General features: G+C 62.0%; 2 protein-coding genes and 1 long non-coding RNA gene across 9 annotated transcripts in view; 1 reads left to right on the top strand and 2 right to left on the bottom strand.

The window, feature by feature from the left end:
- ARID3A (AT-rich interaction domain 3A) overlaps nucleotides 1–9,739 on the bottom strand; it is a 47,068-nt gene extending 37,329 nt beyond the window's left edge. For 2 of the 7 annotated variants that reach the window (XM_063719239.1, XM_024238186.3), the window contains exons 1-3: nucleotides 9,567–9,737; nucleotides 5,589–6,220; nucleotides 2,747–3,071 (exon numbers count right to left, since the gene is read on the bottom strand). In XM_063719239.1, the coding sequence (XP_063575309.1) occupies nucleotides 2,747–3,071; nucleotides 5,589–5,956 (693 nt within the window). In that variant the 5' untranslated portion in view covers nucleotides 5,957–6,220; nucleotides 9,567–9,737. The other 5 variants (XM_063719240.1, XM_024238184.3, XM_024238183.3 and 2 more) reach the window with 5 other exon arrangements.
- Nucleotides 1–19,790, top strand: part of LOC134760677 (uncharacterized) — a 129,340-nt gene that overhangs the window by 87,754 nt on the left and 21,796 nt on the right. The gene's annotated exons all lie outside the window — the stretch shown is intronic.
- Nucleotides 14,520–18,140, bottom strand: KISS1R (KISS1 receptor). Its single transcript, XM_024237935.2, has 5 exons — nucleotides 17,680–18,140; nucleotides 16,776–16,900; nucleotides 15,864–15,999; nucleotides 15,373–15,605; nucleotides 14,520–15,190 (listed from the first exon to the last, which is right to left on the bottom strand). The coding sequence occupies exons 1-5, from the start codon at nucleotides 17,891–17,893 to the stop codon at nucleotides 14,744–14,746; spliced, it is 1,155 nt and encodes a 384-aa protein (XP_024093703.2). The 5' UTR covers nucleotides 17,894–18,140; the 3' UTR covers nucleotides 14,520–14,743.

The raw sequence follows: 19,790 nt of genomic DNA, 5'->3' as shown, positions 1-19,790 counted from the left end.
TGGGGGGGGTAACGCTGACTGGGCCGGTTGGGCCCAGGCCACTGTTGACTCTGGGAACACAGGTGTCTGGCCAGCTTGGCGGGCAGCGGCATCGGCGGCCGGACCTGCCACGAACAGCCCAGGATAAGATCCCAGGACTGGCCGGGCACCGTGGCTCAGGCCTGTAATCCCAGCACTTTGGGAGGCTAAGTTAGGCAGATCACTTGAGCCCAGGAGTTTGAGACCAACCTGAGCAACACAGCAAAAGCCCTTCTCTAGAGAAAAAAAAAAAAAATCACAGGACTGCAGCGTGGGGGCCTCCCCCAACCCCCGCTGCCACGACCATCCCTAGGCCCCCATCTTCTCAGAGTTCCAGTCCCATCTCCTGCAAGACCCAGAGGCGGCACCCGGCCCCTACACACAAGACCCAGCCCAGAGGCAGCACCGGTCCCTACACACAAGACCAGCCCAGAGGCGGCACCTGGTCCCTACACACAAGACCCAACCCAGAGGCGGCACCTGGCCCCTACACACAAGACCAGCCCAGAGGCGGCACCGGCCCCTACACACAAGACCAGCCCAGAGGCGGCACCCGGCCCCTACACACAAGACCAGCCCAGAGGCGGCACCCGGCCCCTACACACAAGACCCAGCCCAGAGGCGGCACCGGCCCCTACACACAAGACCAGCCCAGAGGCGGCACCGGCCCCTACACACAAGACCAGCCCAGAGGCGGCACCCGGCCCCTACGCACAAGCCGAGCTTTAGTCCACCTCAGGGCCTCTGCACTGCCCGGTACACCCAGGGGGCAGGCGCAGGGCGGCAGGAGCTCCAGGAATACCTGAGGCTGCCGATGACACAGTGACCCCCTCCCTGCTCTGGCCTCAGTTTCCCCATCTCGGCTTCCCACTGGAGAAAAACGCTGCATGGCACCTACGACCCTGACCCACGGTCGCCCAGACAAGGTGGACAGTGGCGGCCAGTGGCTTCTGCCTCCTGCCTTCGTTCCAGACACGCTGTGGGCTGTGGGGTCAGGGCGCCTGGCCCCTCATCTCTGCCTGATCTGGGCCAGTCACCCCAAAACTCCCCCATCGGCTTTGGGCCTTGGAGGCCGGGGCTGTCTGGGCGGGGCGTGTGTCCAGGGTCAGGGGGTCCCATCCACCTCTGACCCCCAAAGGACTGACTGAATGGGGGGCCTTGACCCTCCCTCTCGGCTTGGCTATAACCCTGTGGGGATGGAGGTCTCTATTCGGCTCCTGCCCGCCCGTCCAGCCCAGGGCTCCCTGCGGGCTGAGTCCCGGGCAGACAGCGGACATTGGGTGAATATTAAATTAATTGGGTGAATTAAATTAATGAAATTAAAGAGAATCCACTCTCAACATGCTCATCTGTATCATCTTAAACCCAGATGGGTGAATTAATGAAATTAATTGGGTGAATATTAAATTAATGAAATTAAAGAGAATCCACTCTCAACATGCTTATCTGTATCATCTTAAACCCAGAAAAGATCACAAGGCCCCTTCTCCCAACGCTGAGCCTCTGTTTTCTCACTGGCAAAATGGGACCCGCGGCGGCGTGGCCCGTGGAGCATCCCCTTCTGCAGGAGAGGGAAACTGAGTCACGGAACAGGGTGGAATCAGCAAGACGCATCCCCCCCATCCCGAGTCCCTGCCGCTGCCCTGGACATTCTCCCACAGCGTGTCTGGCTTTCAGCTCTTTACTATTTGTGAGTTTCCAGGCAGCCCAACCTTAAGTCTCTCGAGGGCTGCTGGGGTTAGGGCCGCCCCTTAAGCTACCAGGCACCCCTGGAGTCAGGAGCCCCGGGGGAGGCCCCACTGGGTGTCCGTGCCTTGGCCCCTCCTAGGAGGCTCCTCAGAGCGGATTCTGGAAGCCCAGGGCCGAAGGGGCTGCCCCGAGGCAGGCATGTCCCAGCGTGTCCATCATCCACCTCCCTGCGGGAGCCCAGAGCAGCTCCAGCCCCGGGCAAGGAGGTGGCTCCCCCCAGCCGCGCCCAGAGGTCGAGGCAGAGCCCAGCTGGCCGAGGGCTGGAATGTGAGCCTGGCCACCATCTGGTTTCCATCTGCCCGGCCCAGCACGGCCCAACTTCAAAGCATCCCCCGCCCGGCCACTTCCTCTGGCCTGGCCGCCTGCGGGGAAAGGCTGGGGCGGCCCCTACTTCCTCCTTCAGCCTGGGGTCCCTGAGACCCCCCTGCAGGCCCGGCCTTAACCGCCCACTCGGAGCCTCACAGGCCCTGGCTCCTGCGTCTCCTGCAGCCACACCTGAACCACCCCCACATCCCCTAGGCTGCCAGCTGCAGCGCGCAACCCCCCATGGCTCTCCACAGATGCCAGGGGACAGAGGAGGCCAAGTCACTGCGTCACCAAGGCCCCGGCCTCTCTGCCCGCATCGCCCGCAGGCCTGGTTCCTCCAGCCCACGCCCAGCTCGGGCCAGCGCCAGCCTCTCCCTCTCAGACCCGCCTTTCCATCTCTGCCCCATCACCTCCGATATGGGGGCCGTGGAGCCCCCCAGGTTTCTCCTACCCGGCCGGGTGCTCCTCACACATCCCACGTCAAAGCAACGAACAGCCAACTGGTCGAGCCCACACCCAGGAGGGAAGCACAGGAAGCACAGCTACCGCAGGAACTCCCAGCTCTCAACTCGACGCCCGGCTCAGCACACACCCTGCGCAACGTGGGCCTTCAAAGGGCCCCACTGGCCCGGGAGCAGGTGCCTCGGCCGCCACGCGGGACGCGCCCACTCACCTGCTTAAACTGCTCCTCATAAGTCCAGTCCCCGTGGTCAGGCGGCTGCAGCTGCGGAGCTACGTGGGCGGCCCCTCCGGGGTGGGCAGGGCCAGGCCCCGGCCGCTCCTGGCCCCCCAGCACCCTGGGAACGCCATCGCCGCGGAAGGCCTGGGGTGGCTGGGCCTTTCGGGGGAACAGTGCCGTGGTGCCCAAGCTGGCAGGGCCTGGGGGGCCCAGCCCCTCCTCGTCCTCCTCCTCCTCCTCATCCTCGTAATCCTCCTCCTCCTCCTCCTCATCCTCCCCGAGGTCTTCCTCCATCTCCTCCTCCTCCCATTTGGGCTTCCTGGGGTGAGCAGAGGGCAGGAGTCAGGGGAGAAGGTGCTGGCTTGTCCCAGCCCAAGGAAAGACCCGCTCCCCACCTAGCCTCAGTTTCCCTCTCTGGAAATAGGAAGAGCCGACCGCCGCCAGCTCAGGCTACAGAGAGCGCCCATGAGCACAGCCTGCGTGGGGCACCCGTGACGCCCATTTTGTTCCCAATTAGCCCAGAACAGCACAAGCTGTCCCTACAGCGTGAATTCTGGGGCCTTGAAAAGCATCACGCAGGCAGGCACGGTGGCGCACACCTATAATCAATCCCTGCAGCACTCTGGGAGGCCAAGGCGGGAAGATCCCTTGAGCCCAGGAGGTGGAGGCTGTAGTGAGCTATGATGGCACCACTGCACTCCAGCCTGGGCCACAGAGCAAGACTCTCTTGGAAAAAAAAAAAGGGAATCATTACGGCAGGCTGGTTCCTGCACCATGCATGCTGTCCCAGCTCCACCTCCCCTTCCCTCCGCAGGGAGAATTCTCCCACCGCCATCTGAAATCCGCCCCACCCTCGCCACTGCCCCTCCACGGCACCCTCCTAGACTTTCTTGGCAGCCGTTTTTTTCTTGTTTTTTTTTGAGACAGAGTCTTGCTCTGTCACCCAGGCTGGAATGCAATGGCGCAATCTTGGCTCACTGCAAACTCCGCCTCCCGGGTTCACGCCATTCTCCTGCCTCAGCCTCCCGAGTAGCTGGGACTACAGGCGCCCGCCACCACACCTGGCTAATTTTTTTGTATTTTTAGTAGAGACGGGGTTTCACCGTGTTAGCCAGGATGGTCTCGATCTCCTGATCTCATGATCTGCCCGCCTCGGCTTCCCAAAGTGCTGGGATTACAGGCTTGAGCCACCACGCCCGGCCTTTGGCAGCTGTTTGTACAACCTGGTATCACCTGCTTCTTTGCCAGATTTTGTTTGGTGGTTTTTTTTTTTTTTTTTTGAGACAGAGTCTCACTTTGTTGCCCAGGCTGCAGTGCAAAGACACAATCTTGGCTCACTGCAACCTCCACCTCCCAGGTTCAAGCGAGTCTCCTGCCTCAGCCTCCTGAGTAGCTGGGATTACAGGCATGAGCTACCACACCCGGCCAGTTTTGTCTTTTGAGACAGGGTCTTCTCTGTTGCCCAGGCTGGAGTGCAGTGGTGTGATCACAGCTCACTGCAGTCTTGACCTCCTGAGCTCAAGCAGTCCTCCTGCCTCGGCCTCTCGAGTATCTGGGACCACAGATGCATGCCACAACACCCAACTAATTTTTGTACTTTTTGTAGAAATGGGGTCTCACTATGTTGCCCAGGCTGGTCTTGAACTCCTGGGCTCAAGCAATCCTCCCACCTCAGCCTCCCAAAGTGCTAGGATTACAGGCGTGAGCCACCGCGCCCGGCATCTTTGCTTGCTCAGGTCCTCCCAGGAAGATGCGGGTTCCTGGAAGCCAGGGTCCCACAGCAAGTGAGCCCTCAGCCAGCCCTGGGGACACCCACACGCTATGCGGGTCCGGCCGGCTGCAGATTTTATCTGCCCCTGCCGCTGAATCTGCTGTAGCCATCGGTGGCTAGGTTGCTTTAAGTTAACTAAGATGAAACAAAGTTGGCCGGGTGCGGTGGCTCACGCCTGTAATCCCAGCGCTTTGGGAGGCCGAGGCAGGCAGATCATGAGGTCAGGAGATCGAGACTATCTTGGCTAACATGGTGAAACCCTGTCTCTACTAAAAAATACAAAAAATTAGCCAGGCGTGGTGGCGGGCGCCTGTAGTCCCAGCTACTCGGGAGGCTGAGGCAGGAGAATGGCGTGAACCCGGGAGGCAGAGGTTGTAGTGAGCTGAGATCGTGCCACTGCACTCCAGCCTGGGCGAAAAAAGCAAGACTGTCTAAAAAAAAAAAAAAAAACCCACATTCTTGGCTCACTGCAATCTTCACCTCCCAGGTTCAAGCAATTCTCCTGCCTCAGCCTCCCGAGTAGCTGGGATTACAGGCTTCTGCCACCATGCCCGGCTAATTTTTGTATTTTTAGTAGAGATGGGGTTTCACCATGTTGGCCGGGCTGGTCTTGAGCTCCTGACCTCAGGAGATCCACCCACCTCGACCTCCCAAAGTGCTGGGATTATGGGCATGAGCCACAGCACCCAGCTAAAAAAACCATTTTTATTTTGAGACTGGGTCTGTCTCTGTCATCCAGGCTGGAGTGCAGTGGCACAATCACAACTCAACTTCTGTTCTCAAGGGATCCTCCTGCCTCAGCCTCCCCAGTAGCTGGGACCACAGGTGCACCACCATGCCTGGCTAATTTTTTAATTTTTTGCAGAGATGGGGTCTTGCTATGTTGCCCAGGCTGGTCTCCAACCCCTGGGCCCACATGATCCTCCCACGTCGGCCTCTCAAACTGCTGGAATTACAGGAAGGAGATCCCGCGACCAGACCCTTACTCCCATTCTGCAGATGAGCAGAGTGACACTCAGAGCCAGTAACAGCCCCCAGAAGGCCCTGCCCCAGACCCCAACTCACATGTCCTCGTCGGAGGCCACGTCCTCAAAGTGCTCCTCTCCTGGCCCTTCTCTGCCTCGGCCGGGCGAGCCCGGTGTCCCCTCCCGGGCCGCGTCCTCCTCCTCCGAGCCTGGGGGCCCATCCTCAGAGCCACCAGGGCTGGCAGGGTGTCCCAGGCCCGCAGCTGCAGCACGCATGGCTGCGAGTGCGGCCATCTGAGCCCGCTGCATCCGGGCACTCTCGGGCTCTCTGTCCTCGTCGGGGGCAGCCCGGGCCCGGCCGGGGGGTGCAGCAGGGGGATCGGGGGGCAGCTGCTGTCGGGCCTCCAGCTCCTGGCGTGCCCGCTGCTGCCGCTGCAAGAGCGTCTCCATCACGGCCTGTAGCTTCATAGCCCTGCGGCCCGGGCCACCACCACCACCACCACCACCACCACGGGCGCTAGGGGTGGGCGGCGGGGGCGGCCCCTGCGGGGAGGGGGCCCGGCCGCACTGCAGCGTGGGGGCCGCGGGGGAGCCGGGGCAGTGCAGGGTGGCAGGGGGCGGGGGCGGGGGCCGCCGGGCTCAAGCTGAAGCCTGATGGGGCATGCCTCTTCCTCACGCTGGGCTCCAGGGGACAGAGGCTGGCATCCGGCTCATTCACGCATTTGCAGAAACCTGAGGGGGAAAAAAGGGACAGTCAGAGCAGGCCTGAGCTCCTCAGGCCCCCTCCTTCCCCATGAAGGCCCCGGGGATCAGCTCTCATGTCCATCTCATGCAGGATGCAGACCTGGAGGCCTTCTTGGAGGCAGAGGCGCAGGCTCTTCACATACAGCCTACTATGGGCCTGGGTAGCAAGGTCGCCCCGCACTGGGCCACAGAGAAACACGCTGTGGCCAGACTGTCTGCCCCAGGAGATCTTGGATTATTGCTTCATAAGCAGGGTGGGGGAATGGGCGTTCCTGGCCTGTGATTGGCCAGCGGGCTCCGGGCCCCAGTCAGGTGGGTTCTAAGTTCCAGTTGCTGCCTGAGTCCCTGTTGAAGCAGCCCAGCCTGGCCTCCAGGTATCTAGGTATCCTCCCATCTCAGGCAGACAGAGACGGTGGCTGGCTGAGATTGAGCGCCTGTTGTATACGGGCCCGGGGCTAACCCTCCCCCCATCACATAACTCAACAGCAACTCCCAAGCCACAACTTCTCTGGGCCTCAGGTTCCCCACCTGCAAAACAGTGTGGATAACAGTACCCTCCCCATGGCACTCAAGGAGGGACGAATCGAGTTCAGGAGGTTAAGGTGAGCACCAACAGGTGTCAGAGAAGGGGGCACCCGGGCGGTCCCATTCCATGGTTGAGGACAACTGAGGCTCAGGGATCCTCTGCTTGGACACATGGGGCTGGGGTTTGAATCCAGGTCTGGGTGACCACAGAGCCTCCCACGCAGACCCCACAATCTCCGCAGGGCAACAGGGGTCTGGAGTTTCCCAGTCCTCTGGGATCCCGAGTAGGCCAGATGTCTCGGACGGCAACACACTCACCCAGCCTAGAGTCCCTTCCACCCAGGGCCAGTCCTAATGGCCTGGGTGAGGAACAGAGACTCCTGGGGCCTGGGTCCCACCCGAGCCACCCCCTAGCCCAGGCCACACCTCCACCCGCCCAGGCCGCCAATAAAACAGGCCGGGCAGAACCCAACAGGCCTGGAGTGACACCCCAGAGGGAAGGCACATCATGGGGACAGTGGAGGGGCAAAGCTCCACCCTCCCGAGAGGCAGCTGGGCCCAGGAGGCCGCCCCCAACCCTTACCCTGGCAAAGGAGCCCCCAAGACTCATACACAGCTCCTGGGCAGACAGGGCCTGGAGAGACGAGGAGGCAGGGGCCCCTGGGACTCAGATCCCTCCTGTGACCCTACCCCACCCAGGTCAGTGTTGCACAGCAGACCACCCCAAGCCTCACCAGTCACCGGACAGGAGAGCCCTGCGGCCCCTCTGCCCCAGACACCCTTTACCCAGACCCCTGAGTCTTTCTGCCCCATGGGTGAACAGGCAGTGGGGGGCAGGTGGGTGGCCCCTGGGAGAAAGCGAGGAGGGCACGTTCCAAAATAGCCTCTGTTCCATCTGTTGTGGGGACAGAGGTCCCAAGTCACAAAGACCTCAGGGCCATAGTGCTGGGTTGTGACCAGGAGAGCCTGGTGGTCTGGAGGCCACCAGGGCGGCACCCAGCCCCCCATCCCCAGGCTGGCGGTCATCCCCCACCCACCCAACCCAAGAAAGTGCTGAGGGGGCATTTCTGACTCAGGGTCTGGTCGGGTCTGTCGCCCCTCCCCCACCTGCGACAACTTCAAGACCAGGCCCCCCCCACGGAAGAGCTCCAAGCAAAGCCCCCCCTCTTTGGGGGCACAGAAGGAAGAGGCCAAAGGAAGCCACTCCCCCCACCAGCCCGCTCCGAGCCCTGCTGGGTTTAATGACCCTTCCGGGTCGCCGGGTGGGGGAGGGGAGCAGGACAGACCTCCACGTTGGGGCCGGTGGAGGGGGCAGGTGGGGATCCCAGATTCCCCCCTAGGTCAGGGCTGGGTGCCCCCACATCGCCGCCATTAACCCTAAACTGGCAACGCCCACCCCCTTCAGACCCCTCCCCCCAAGAGCCCTTTGTCCTCGACCCCCACCCCCATTTTATGACAGCCCCAAGGGAGAGGCTGGGACGGGGCGCTGGGTGGTCGTTGGACCAGGCAGGGGTGGGGGGCGGAGGGATCCTGGGCCACACCCTCCTCCCCCCAGGCCTCCGGAGAGAGGTCACCCGCTCTGCCCGGGCCTTGCAAAACATGGTTATTTAAAGAGTTGTGCAAGGCCCCGGGCCCGCGGGTGGCGAAAGGGGCCCCTCACTCCACGAAGGGAAGAGGAGGGGGAGGGGCGGGGCAGAAAGCTGGGGAGGGGGCTAAGAAAGTCCTGTGTTAGGGGGGCCTGGAGGAAGTGAGAAAAAAACTCAAGAAGGAGAAGAAACAAGAAGACAGAAACCCTGGTCCGGATTTCAAAGGCTTCTTGGAAAGCGGCCGATTTGCATGGGGGGGGGAACCCCTCCAGCCCGAGCGCCTAAAAACGGAAGATAATTGAACCCGCCGCCTGGGGTCGGCGCCGAACGTTGGAGTTGACAAACGCGCGCTCCCAGCGCTTCCTGCGCCCGCTTTTGTGTCTGGGGGGCCCTGAAACGGGTCAGGGGGCTCTTCCTGGGTATCCCAGCCGAGGAACCGGGCGCCCGGGCCCAACCCACCCCGGCGCGCGGGGGCCGCGGTGTCTCCTCCGGGGGCCCCTCTCTGTGCTAGAGCGGACACTTTATAAATAAACCAGCCTGGCTGGGGAGGTTCGCCGGGAACTACCCTCCCTCCTCTCTGGGCTCCCGAATAAACCCCTGATTTCGGGGAGAAAGAATAAAAAAATGAAATAAAATATCGGGGTGTAGCCCCCCGCGCGCGCGCAGAGACCATTTCCTTCCGCCGGGGGGGGGGCGCGCAGTCGCGACCCCCGATCGCCCCTGCTCGCCCCTGAGCGATTGATCCAGTGAGGAGTGAAGTCTCCAAGCGGGGCGCAGAGAAAACTCCCCGAACCCCAGCCCGCCAGGGCCGCCTTCCCAGCCCGGGACCCCCACCAACATCACCGCCCAACTTTGGGGACCCCCTTCTTTGGCTTCCAGGACGCACTGCGCCCACCCCGGCACCGGAACCCGCGCTGGGAACGGCCAGCGCGCCCCCCAGCCTTACCGCGCAGGGCGGCTCGTAGGGGGGCGCGCGCCCCGCGCCTGGGGTCGGCCTGTCCGGGCCCGCCTGGCCTCCAGCCGCCGGTGCGCGCCGCTGGCTCCCGGCCCCCGACCCACGGGGCTGTGCCGCGCGCCGACTCACCGAGCCGCCAGCCGCGTCCGCGTCTACACCCCTCCGCCCGATTGGTAAGAGGCGCCCCGCGCGCGGCCGGCCCCCGCCCCGCCCCTCCCCCACCCCCAGACAAATCACCAGGGGACGAGTCGCTCTCGGATGCAAATACCTGGCCGGTGATTCAGCGCCGCGGCCCGGGCGCGGGAGGGGCTCGCCAGGGCTCCCCACTTTTCCCCGGACGCCCCCTCGCCCCACTCCCGCGGTCTGACGACGCGCAACCAGCCCGGGGGCGCTGGGGAGCAGGGCAGAGTGGACGGAAATTTTCAGGTCGCGGCCCCTTTAAAGGATAATAAATAATAAACGGGAACGGGAACAGCGCCGCGGGAGGCCCCGCCCCCGGCCTAGGGACGCTGGGCAAAGTGCGCGACGCGGCCCCAAGCGCAGAGGGTGCCGGGGGCAGGGGCTGGGGCGGGAGCGCCCCGGGAGAGGAAGAGGGGACTGACTGGGGCTCCGCCCGGGCGGGCTGGGGGGCATCGGAGCCGGATCCGGGACCAGGACTCTTCCCTTCTTACGGAGCACCTAGGTTGGGCCTCGTGGACTCGGAGTTTCACCTTTGCCCCTTAGATGGAGAGACCCTGAGAAAGTGACTTCACTCTCCGGAGCCGCCGTTTCCCAGTCTGAGAAATGGGCTTGAAAGACCCGGTGCAGAGCTGGGCGGGCGGCGTCGGAGGGAGGGAGCCAGGGTTCCGCCGGCCTCCCTCTGGGGAGGGACGGGCTGCAGACGGGGGCTCGGCGCGGGCGTGGGGAGGTGCGCGCGGGGACCCGGAGCCCCTTTGTGAAACCAGGACGACCCTGCCCGGCCCGGCTGTCACCAGCGTCGGGAGCTCGGCTTCCCCCCACCCACCGTGAAGGTGGTGATGACTTACACGGTCTGAGCGTTCGCTTGCCCAACCACGTGCCCCGCGCCTCTCTCCGGGGAGGTCCCTGCACGTCCCCAGCCCTCACTCCTCTCTGTAGTGGGCAACATTCTTGTTGCCACTGCGCAGAGCAGGAAACTGAGGCACCGAGCGGGGTGCAAGGAAGGCGGTCGGGAGGGGGACGCGTGCTCTGCAGGGAGCTGTGTGCGCGGGAAGCGACCCCAGGGGGCTAAGCGCAGGGGCCCGGGCTCCAGCCCGGATGTGAGCCCCGGGGGAGCCTGGAGGGCGGGCAGGGGCCACCCGGGGGGACCCTCACTTGTGGAGGGTCTCTGGCGGGCTCGGGTCCCCGGTCCTGAGTGTTGGGGGCGGGGTCGTAGGCGCCTCCCTCCTCTTCCCCTAAACTAGCACACGGCATTGCAACTTTTTCTGTCCTTCCACCTAGTTGTACCTCCTCCTTCCACAAAACTGCAACCGGGGCGGCGCGGTGGCTCATGCCTGTAATCTTAACACTTTGGGAGGCGGAGGTGGGCGGATCATCAGATGTCAGGAGTTCGAGACCAGCCCGGCCAACAAGGTGAAACCCCATCTGTACTAAAAATAGAGAAATCAGCCGGGCATGGTGGCGCGCGCCTGTAGTCCCAGCTACTTGGGAGGCTGAGGCAGGAGAATCGCTTGAATCCGGGAGGTGGAAGTCGCAGTGAGCCGAGATGGCGCCACTGTACTCCATCCTGGGCGACACAGTGAGACTCCATCTCAAAAACAAAACAAAACAAAAAACTGCTGGCAGGAGAGCTGCCCCCGACTCCAAGGCCTGAATCCAGCCTTCCAGCCCCAGGGCCACGTGTAGCCTAATGGCGGCAGGTGTCTGAGAGGCCTCCACCATAAGGCTATTAAACACCAAACCCAGCTGCCACCCCTATCTCTGATGGAGAGGCCCGAGACACCTGCCCCAGGTGGGGGGTGCTTTGGAGAGACACTCCCTGCAGCGGGATACAGGGGTGTGGGAGTACCCCCTTCTAGGGCCAGGACCCAGGTCACGTCTGAAGGTGCAGGAAGTCCCTCCCACCTACGATGGAGCACCTGGAGGCCAGCAGACCCAAAAGGCACCTGGAGGGCAGGTGCATGGGCCTGTCTGTGCCTCCGTTTATCCCTCTATAAAATGGGCCACTGTTAATTCAACCCTTTCACCATCCTGTTCTGGATTAGGCTGCCCTTTGTTCAAATGGAAGGGCACAGGGTGGGGGCATAATTACCCCCAGGGCAGGAAGGGTAGAGCCCCTACCCGTTTCCCAGGAGGAAGCTGTGATTTGGGTAGCTGGCTGCAGCTTCCCCTGAAGGGGCCGCGCAGGGGGGTGAGGGGATGCAGGATGGCAGCTGCCTGCAGTGAGGGGGCTCCTATTTTTAGCCCAGAGAGGGAGCCGGGAATGTCTACGCAGACTAGCTGGCTCCACCATATTCCAGATGCCCTCATGCCCCGTGGGGGTAGGCAGCAGTGTGGATTTAGATCAGTGCAGACCTCTCCCAGTCTCTTTCTCAAGCTGTGCATTGGCACAGCAGCCCTAGCTTTAAACATTTCCTAACCAGACCATCTACCGGGGGGGCACAGCAGCCCCAGCTCTGAAGGTTTCCCAGCCAGACCATCTCCTGGGGACACAGCAGCCCTAGCTCTGAAGGTTTCCTAGCCAGACCATCTCTTGGGGGTGCAGCAGCCCCAGCTGTGAAGGTTTCCCAGCCAGACCATCTCCTGGGGGTGCCTGGGGCTTTGGGAACCTCCCCCACACAAAAACAGCTTGATCCTCCCCCAACCCCTGCTGGTCACTGGACCGGTTCTCTACTCTGCACTCAGGTAGGGGGCATCCTCATAAAACCCCCCAGATCCTGCTCCCACAGCTCTGCAGGTTAAAAAGCCCAAACTAGGGCTGGACCTGGTGGCTTACACCTTTAATCCCAGCACTTTAGGAGGCCAAGGCAGGCGGATCACTTGAGGTCAGGAGTTGGAAACCAGCCTGGCCAACATGGTAAAACCCTGCCTCTATTAAAAATACAAAAAAATTAGCCGGACATGGTGGCAGGCATCTGTAATCCCAGCTACTCAGGAGGCTGAGGCAGGAGAATCGCTTGAACCTGGGAGGCGGAGGTTGCAATGAGCCAAGATCACACCACTGCACACGAGCCTGGGAAAGAGGAGACTCTGTCTCAAAAAAAAAAAAAAAAAAAAAAGAAGAAGAGAGCTCAGCTCACGCCTGTAATCCCAGACTTTGGGAGGCTTAGGCGGGAGGATGGCCTAAGGCTAGGTGTTCAAGATGAGCCTGGGAAACATAGACCCTGTCTCCACAAAAAATTTATAAAATAAAAAAATTAAGGCTGTGCACCATGGCTCAAGACTGTAATCCTAGCACTTTGGGAAGCTGAGGAAGGAGGATCGCTTGAGCCCAGGAGTTTGAGACCAGCCTGGGCAACGTAACAAGACCCCATCTCTACAAAAAATGCAAAAATTAGCCGATTGTGGTGGCCACACCTGTAGTCCCAGCTACTCGGGAGGCCGAGGCAAGAGGATCGCTTGAGCCCAGGAGGTCAAGGCTGCAGTGAGCCATGATCACACCACTGCACTCTAGTCTGGGCCACAGAGCAAGACTGTCTCAAAAAATAAAATACAGTGGCTCACATCTGTAATCCCAGCACTTTGGGAGGTGGAGGCCGGCAGATCACTTGAGGCTGGGAGTTTGAGATCAGCCTGGCCAACATGGTGAAACCCTGTCTCTAGTAAAAAGACAAAAATTAGCCCGGTGTGGTGGTGGCACAGCCTTGTAATCCTAGCTACTCGGGAGGCTGAGGCAGGAGAATCCCTTGAACCTGGGAAGCGCAGGTTGCAGTGAGCCAAGGTCGCGCCACTGCACTCCAGCCTGGGCAACAAGAGCAAAACTCCATCTCAAAAAAAAAAAAAAAAAATCATATATAATGAATCCAGCCTGTTATATCTATCTTTATACTGACGCAGATATAAAATATCATTTTTACCCCTCTTTCAGGACATGAAGCAGAATAAAGTTCCTATCTTTTTCTTCTTTTTTTCTTTAACGGTGAATATTGTAGAATAAATTACTGTTTTGAATGTTTTCATAGAAGGTGCCCTCAAAAGCAAAGTGCCTAGGACCGGGATAATCCATAATGTGCCTCTGATTGCCCCAATTCACAGCGGGGACACCTCCAGCCAGGGGTCCAGGTTGGGATCCGAATGAGCGACACCGCCCCTGGGCACCGGGCACCTCTGGGACTTCTGGAGACGAGAAAAGAAGGAGCGAAACCTCCGCGGGCCGCGCGTGCCATCTGCCGGGCACCTGCGGGACTGCGGCCGGGGGGCGGGCTCTTAGGGGCGGGGCCAGTGCCGGTGGCCGCTAGGTGGCGCCGTCTCACCTGAAAATGAGTTTCGCTCACGCCGAGGCGGGTGGATCACGAGGTCAGAAGATCGAGACCATCCTGGCTAACACGGTGAAACCCCGTCTCTACTAAATGTACAAAAAAGTAGACGGGCGTGATGGCGGGCGCCTGTAGTCCCAGCTACTCGGAAGGCTGAGGCAGAAGGCTGAGAACATAGGCTGTTTGGTTTCCCATTCCAGTTTCTTCACTTAGAGTAGTGGTCTCCAACTCCAACCATGTGTGAATGCCATTTCATTCCTCTTTATGGCTGAGTAGTAGTCTTGTGTGTGTGTGTGTGTGTGTGTGTGTGTGTATGTGTGTGCGCGCGCACGCCACCTTTTCTTTATCTGCTCGTTGATTGATGGGCATTTGCACTGTCTGTTTTCACATTTTAGTTCTCTCTAAAAGTGGGATGAGGCCCCGGGCGCGGTGGCTCATGCCTGTAATCCCAGCACTTTGGGAGACAGAGGCATGGGGATCACTTAAGGTCAGGAAAATCGAGACCAGCCTGGCCAACATGGAGAAACCCCGTCTCTATTAAAATACAAAAATTAGCCGGGCGTGGTGGCGGCGCCTGTAATCCCAGCTACTTGGGAGGCTGAGGCAGGAGAATCACTTGAACCCAGGAGGCAGAGGTTGCAGTGAGCGGAGATCGCGTCACTGCACTCCAGCCTGGGTGACAGAATGAGACCTTGTCTCAAAAAAAAAAAAAAAGTGGAATGAATCGTACACAGTGACAGTCAACTACAAGACAATGAGAAAACGTCTGACACTTTCTGGAATGATCCACAAACTCCTGTGTTGACACATGTTTAATTTCAGGAAACACAGAAATCATAATTTCAATATCAATAGCAGACTTCATAACTAAACTGCACCGAACGTCACAAGAGACCAAAATATTTGCACAGTTGATCTCGGACAGTAAGAAAAATATTAATAACAGAAGAATAGCCGCTTTTCCAGCAGTCCCCGCTCCCGAGGGAGCCGCTCGGATTCCCACCGGGTCCGCTCAGAGAGGGGCAGTGTCCTCCCCCAGGACGCACAGCCGGCGCGCGGCCAGCCCACTGCTCCCTGGCTTCTGCGCCCTGGCGGGGGCCGGGTGAGACCCCAGGCGGTGCAGCTCCGTGTGTGGGGCTGCGGGGTCCGAGGGTCCGGGCCGGCGGGGGCGGCGCGGCGCGCAGCAGACGCGGCGGAAGGCCTGTCGGAAGTGCGAGCCCAGGAAGGCGTAAAGCAGCGGGTTCAGCGCGGAGTTGCTGTAGGACATGCAGTGAGCCCATGTCTTAAGCGCGTAGGCGGCGTAGCTGCGTGGGTGCCAGGAGCCCGCGGGGCCCAGCGCCTGCAGCACCAGGAACAGCTGGATGGGGCCCCAGCAGGCGGCGAAGAGCAGGACCACGGCCGCCACCAGCCGCGAGACCTTGGCCCGCACGGCGCCCGAGCGCTCGGCCAGCACCTGCCCCTGGGGGGTGCCGTGAAGGTGATTAGACGAAAGGCTGGGGCCCGGCTGGGCTCATCCCCTCGCACCGCCCCTCCTGGACCCCTTGGGCTGTCCCTGCTCGCGCAGATGCCCCCACCGGCCCCTCCCACCACGGTGCCTCCCCGCCCGCCCAGCCTTGCTGTCCTCCCACCCACGCGGAGCACCTGCAGGGCGCTATCGGCGGGCGCGGGGCGCACGGCGACCCGGCCCAGGTGGCGCAGCATGGCCCCATAGCAGGCGCAGGTGGCGAGCAGCGGCAGCAGGTACAGCGCCAGCAGGTTGTACAGTGCGAAGGCGCGCTCCAGGGCGCGGCTGGGGAAGGCCTCACTGCAGTAGGCGCGCGGCCCCGGTGACAGGCGGTGCAGGGCGAGTACCGGCGCAGACACCGCCGCAGAGCCTGTGCCACAAGCCGGGATGAAGACCCTGCGCCGGGAACCAGCAGCCCCCCAGCGGCCCCCACGTGCCTCCCCGGGAGGCGTTCACCCAGCCACCCTGCAAAGGCCCGGGCGCCCCGTCTGCAGCCTCGCTGGTCCTAGGCAGGCAGAACTATTGCTGCCATTTTCCAGATGCTGGACCGAGGCGGCAGGTGGCTCCGGGCGCCCAGGGCACTAGGACGTGTCCGCCTTCTCCCGTGAGGCTCCTGAGCTGTACTCACCTACCCAGATGCTGAGGCTGACAGCCAGCGCCAGGCGGGGAGTGCGGCGGTGCAGGGCGCGCAAGGGGAACACCGTCACGTACCAGCGGTCCACGCTCATGGCGGTCAGAGTGGCGCACGTGGCCTGCACCGAGACCTGCGGGAGCCGCCAGCCGGGCGTGTGGACACCTGCGCGGTTGGGAGCCTGCCCTGTCCGCCCGCCCTGCCGATCCCCCTACGTGTGCGAACACTCAGGCACATACACGGGATGTGTCCTGGGAGGAGTGTCCAGTGCGGGTTGAGGGGACAGAAGGTGGGGAGACTGGGAGAGGAGGGCAGGAGGATTGGGGAAGTGAGGGAGCCCTTGGGGGGCGGCTGATACCCCGAGTCTGAGACGGGGAGCTGCGTGGGATGGAGGGACAGGCGGGGCAAGAAGCATCAGGGCCTCAGTCGCCCTTCCTTACCAGTGACCCGGGTCCCCGTCTGCATCCCTCCCCCATCCCCATTCCCGCCCCCCACTCCAGGTCTAGGCTGCACCACCGCCCAGCCCCGTCCCGCAAGCTGGGCCCCCCAGCCCCTGGTTCTCCAATGCGTTGCCTCGCGCCCCGCCCAAGGTCCGCCCCCCCATCCCACGTGGGCTCCCCCTCCCCACATGCGCCCGCCCCCCGCTCCGGAGCGCATCCCCTCTCCTCGTCCCCACGTGCGACCCCTCCCCTCCTGCTCCAGAATGCACCCCTCCCCCGCTCCACCATGCACCCCCTCCCCTCCAGCTTCGGAGAGCATCTCCCTCCGTCCCCACGTGCGCCCCCTCCCCTCCTGCTCCGCAGCGCACCCCCCTCCCGGTCCCCACGTACGATCCCCTCCCCTCCCACTGCGGAGCGCACCCCCGCCCGTCCCCAAGTGCGCCCTCTCCCCTCCTGCTCCGGAGCGCACCTGCTGGATGTAGTTGACGAACTTGCACATGAAGTCGCCCAGCACCCAGGCGGGCAGCGGGTACAGCAGGGCGGTGAAGGGGACGCAGCACAGGAGGAAGGTCACGTCCGTGGCCGCCAGGTTGGCTGCGGTGGGGACGCGCGGGCGCTGGGCGTGGGGGCCACTGGCGGCGGGAACCGCCCAGCGCTCCTGGCCCTGACCCCTGGCCCCCACTTTGGTCCGAGTGACCAGCAGGATGGCTCAGGGAGGCCCCCCCAGCGCCCCCGGCCTCCTCGGGCAGAAGTTGGGGCGCCTTCTAGTAATTCCCCCTTACATCTCAAACATTACGCCTCCAGCTCGGATTTCCTGGCCATTCTGGCAGAAATCGGTTCTGCTGGGCCCTGTCCGGGCTGGGGGAGCCTGAGCAGGCCCCGACCCTCTAAGCCTCAGTTTCCACAACTGCAAACTGGTGACAATGGTGCCGGCCCAGCAGCCACCGATTTGGCGTGTGCGATAGGGGACCCCAGGACACAAATGCATAAACAGGCTCAGAGAGCCACCGGAGCCAGGGGTCGCAAACTAAGGCCCGCGGGCCAAGCCAGCCCCTCCCCCAGCCCTTTGTTCAGCTGACACCGAGCCATTGGCCCGCGCTGCACTGGGGCGAGCCCCGCGAGTGGCCAGGTCGAGGTTTCCATGTGCCACACTCCCCACCCTCCGGCCCGCCCGGGCCCGCGCGCGCTGGAGTTTCCGACCTCTAGCCTCAGGTGCAGGGACCACAGGGAAAAGATTCGAGGTGGGGGGGACCCCTGCAGGGGAAGGAGCCGGGTCTGAGAGGGCCCCGATGCGCCGCGAGAGGGCACCCCAGGACGCTCGGCCCTCGGAGCCCCCGGGACGGCAGCAGGTGCGGCGCAGCGCCCGCGCTCACCGATGTAGAAGTTGGTCACGGTCCGCATCGGCTTGTGGCGGCAGATGACGTAGATGACCAGCGAGTTGCCCACCAGGCCCAGCAGCATCAGCGCCGCAAAGAAGAGCGGCACGAGCCAGGCGTCCACGGCCCGCGGCGCAGGGACTGGGCCGTCCGAGGCGTTGGCCGGTGTCCCCCACGACGCGTTGGGCCCGGACGTAGCCACGGTGTGCATGGCCGCGCGCCCCTCCTCCTCCCGGCCGCCCTCCAGGATTGCGCCCTGGCACCGCCCCGGGGACCTCTCCGCCCGACCGCCCGGGGGCTGCAGCTGTGGAACTCAGGAAGGGACTCCTCGGCTGGAGTCCGCAGGGTCCAGAAGGCAGCTGTGCTGGGCTCGGCGGCTCCTCTGCCGGCGCCGCTGCAGCCAAGCGTTTATAGCCCGTGCCCCCCGCCCTTGTCCTTGCCTTCCCGCCTCTCCGGCAGCCGCTCGCCACTCCCTCCCCTGCCCACGCGCCCTCTATTCACCCAGCGGCAACCCCCCTATTCCCTCCTCTCGGTGCAAGGTCGGAGTGAGAGCGCGGGAGGGGGCTGAGGGGGGCGGAGCAGGCAGGCGGTGGGCCGCGTGAAGGCTGCTGTGGACCTGGAAGGACCGACCTTAACCAGCGGGTAGACGCTTAGCCTGGACTAGGAGCCCAGCCAAGGCGTGAACTGTAAGGCCTGTGAATATGGGAAGGGCTTTGACCCTTCTAGGGGCTGGGGCTCCAGGGGGTGGGCCCAGCCTGGCAGGGAGGCCAGCCCTCAGCGGAGACCCTGGGTGAGGATAGCTTGGGTTTGTCCCCAGGACCCTAGGGAGCCATGGAAAGTTCAGGGCAGGTGAGGGACGTCCCTGATCTGGCGGTTTGGGACTGAATGTGTCCCACATGACTGACAAGGGGTGTCTGATACCCTCAGGGACACTAGCAGCGGGAAGCAGGTGGAGGGCACCTTGCAAAGGCCACAGCCTTATTGTTGTTATTATTATTATTATTATTATTATTACTGATTTATCTTTTTTTTTTGAGACAGTTTGGCTCAGGTCGCCCAGGCTGGAGTGCACTGGCTCGATCTCGGCTCACTGCAAGCTCTGCCTCCTGGGTTCACGCCATTCTCCTACCTCACCCTTCCGAGTAGCTGGGATTACAGGTGCCTGCCACCATGCCCGGGTAATTTTTGTATTTTTAGTAGAGACCAGGTTTCACCACGTTGGCCAGGCTGGTCTCGAACTCCTGACCTCAGGTGATCCACCCGCCTCGGCCTCCCAACGTGCTGGGATTACAGGCGTGAGCCATTGCTCCCGGCCCAGCTAATTTATTTTTAAATTTTTTTGTAGAGACGCTATCTCACTAGGTTGCCCAGGCTTGTCTTGAACTCCTGAGCTCAAGCAGTCCTCCTGCCTCAGCCTCCCAAAGTGCCAGGATGACAAGCATGAGCCACCCAGCCCAGTCAGCACAACCTTGACCCCATAATCCCACAGCTGTAAGTGTACCCCAGGATGACATCCAGGAGGTTCCCCCGAAGTCCATCCTGCAACAGAGTTCCAAGATGTTTGGTCATCATGGAGTAATACACAGCGAAGAAAAAGGTGCTTCCATTTGCATAAAAAAAGACTAAAAAGGGAGGGGAAAAAATGAATAGGCCGGGCGCAGTGGCTCACGCCTGTAATCCCAGCACATTGGGAGGCCGAGGCAGGTGGATCACTTGAGGTCAGGAGTTCCAGACCAGCCTGGCCAACTTGGTGAAACCCAGTCCCTACTAAAAATACAAAAATTACCTGGGCTTGGTGGCGGGCGCCTGTAATCCCAGCTACTTGGGAGGCTGAGGCAGGAGAGTCACTTGAGTCCAGGAGGTGGAGGTTGCAGTGACCTGAGATTGCATCACTGCAGGCTGGGTGACAGAGCGAGACTCTCTCCAGAAAAAAAAAAAAGAAGAAGAAGAAGAGGAAGGTACAGACAGGACAGGCCCCCATAGAGGGAAGCCCTGGAACCCACAATGGGAGGAAGGCCCAGGAAGGTCTCTGAAGTTGCCTCTCTCTCTCACGAATAAATGTTCAGGTCCATTCTTTGAGCATCTACCCTTACCCTGTGCCTGATGGA

This window comes from Pongo abelii, chromosome 20 (assembly GCF_028885655.2).
Source record: "Pongo abelii isolate AG06213 chromosome 20, NHGRI_mPonAbe1-v2.0_pri, whole genome shotgun sequence".
Lineage (NCBI taxonomy): Eukaryota > Metazoa > Chordata > Mammalia > Primates > Hominidae > Pongo > Pongo abelii.
Note: the sequence above shows the minus strand (reverse complement) of the source record. Positions and strands in the feature narration are given on the sequence as shown.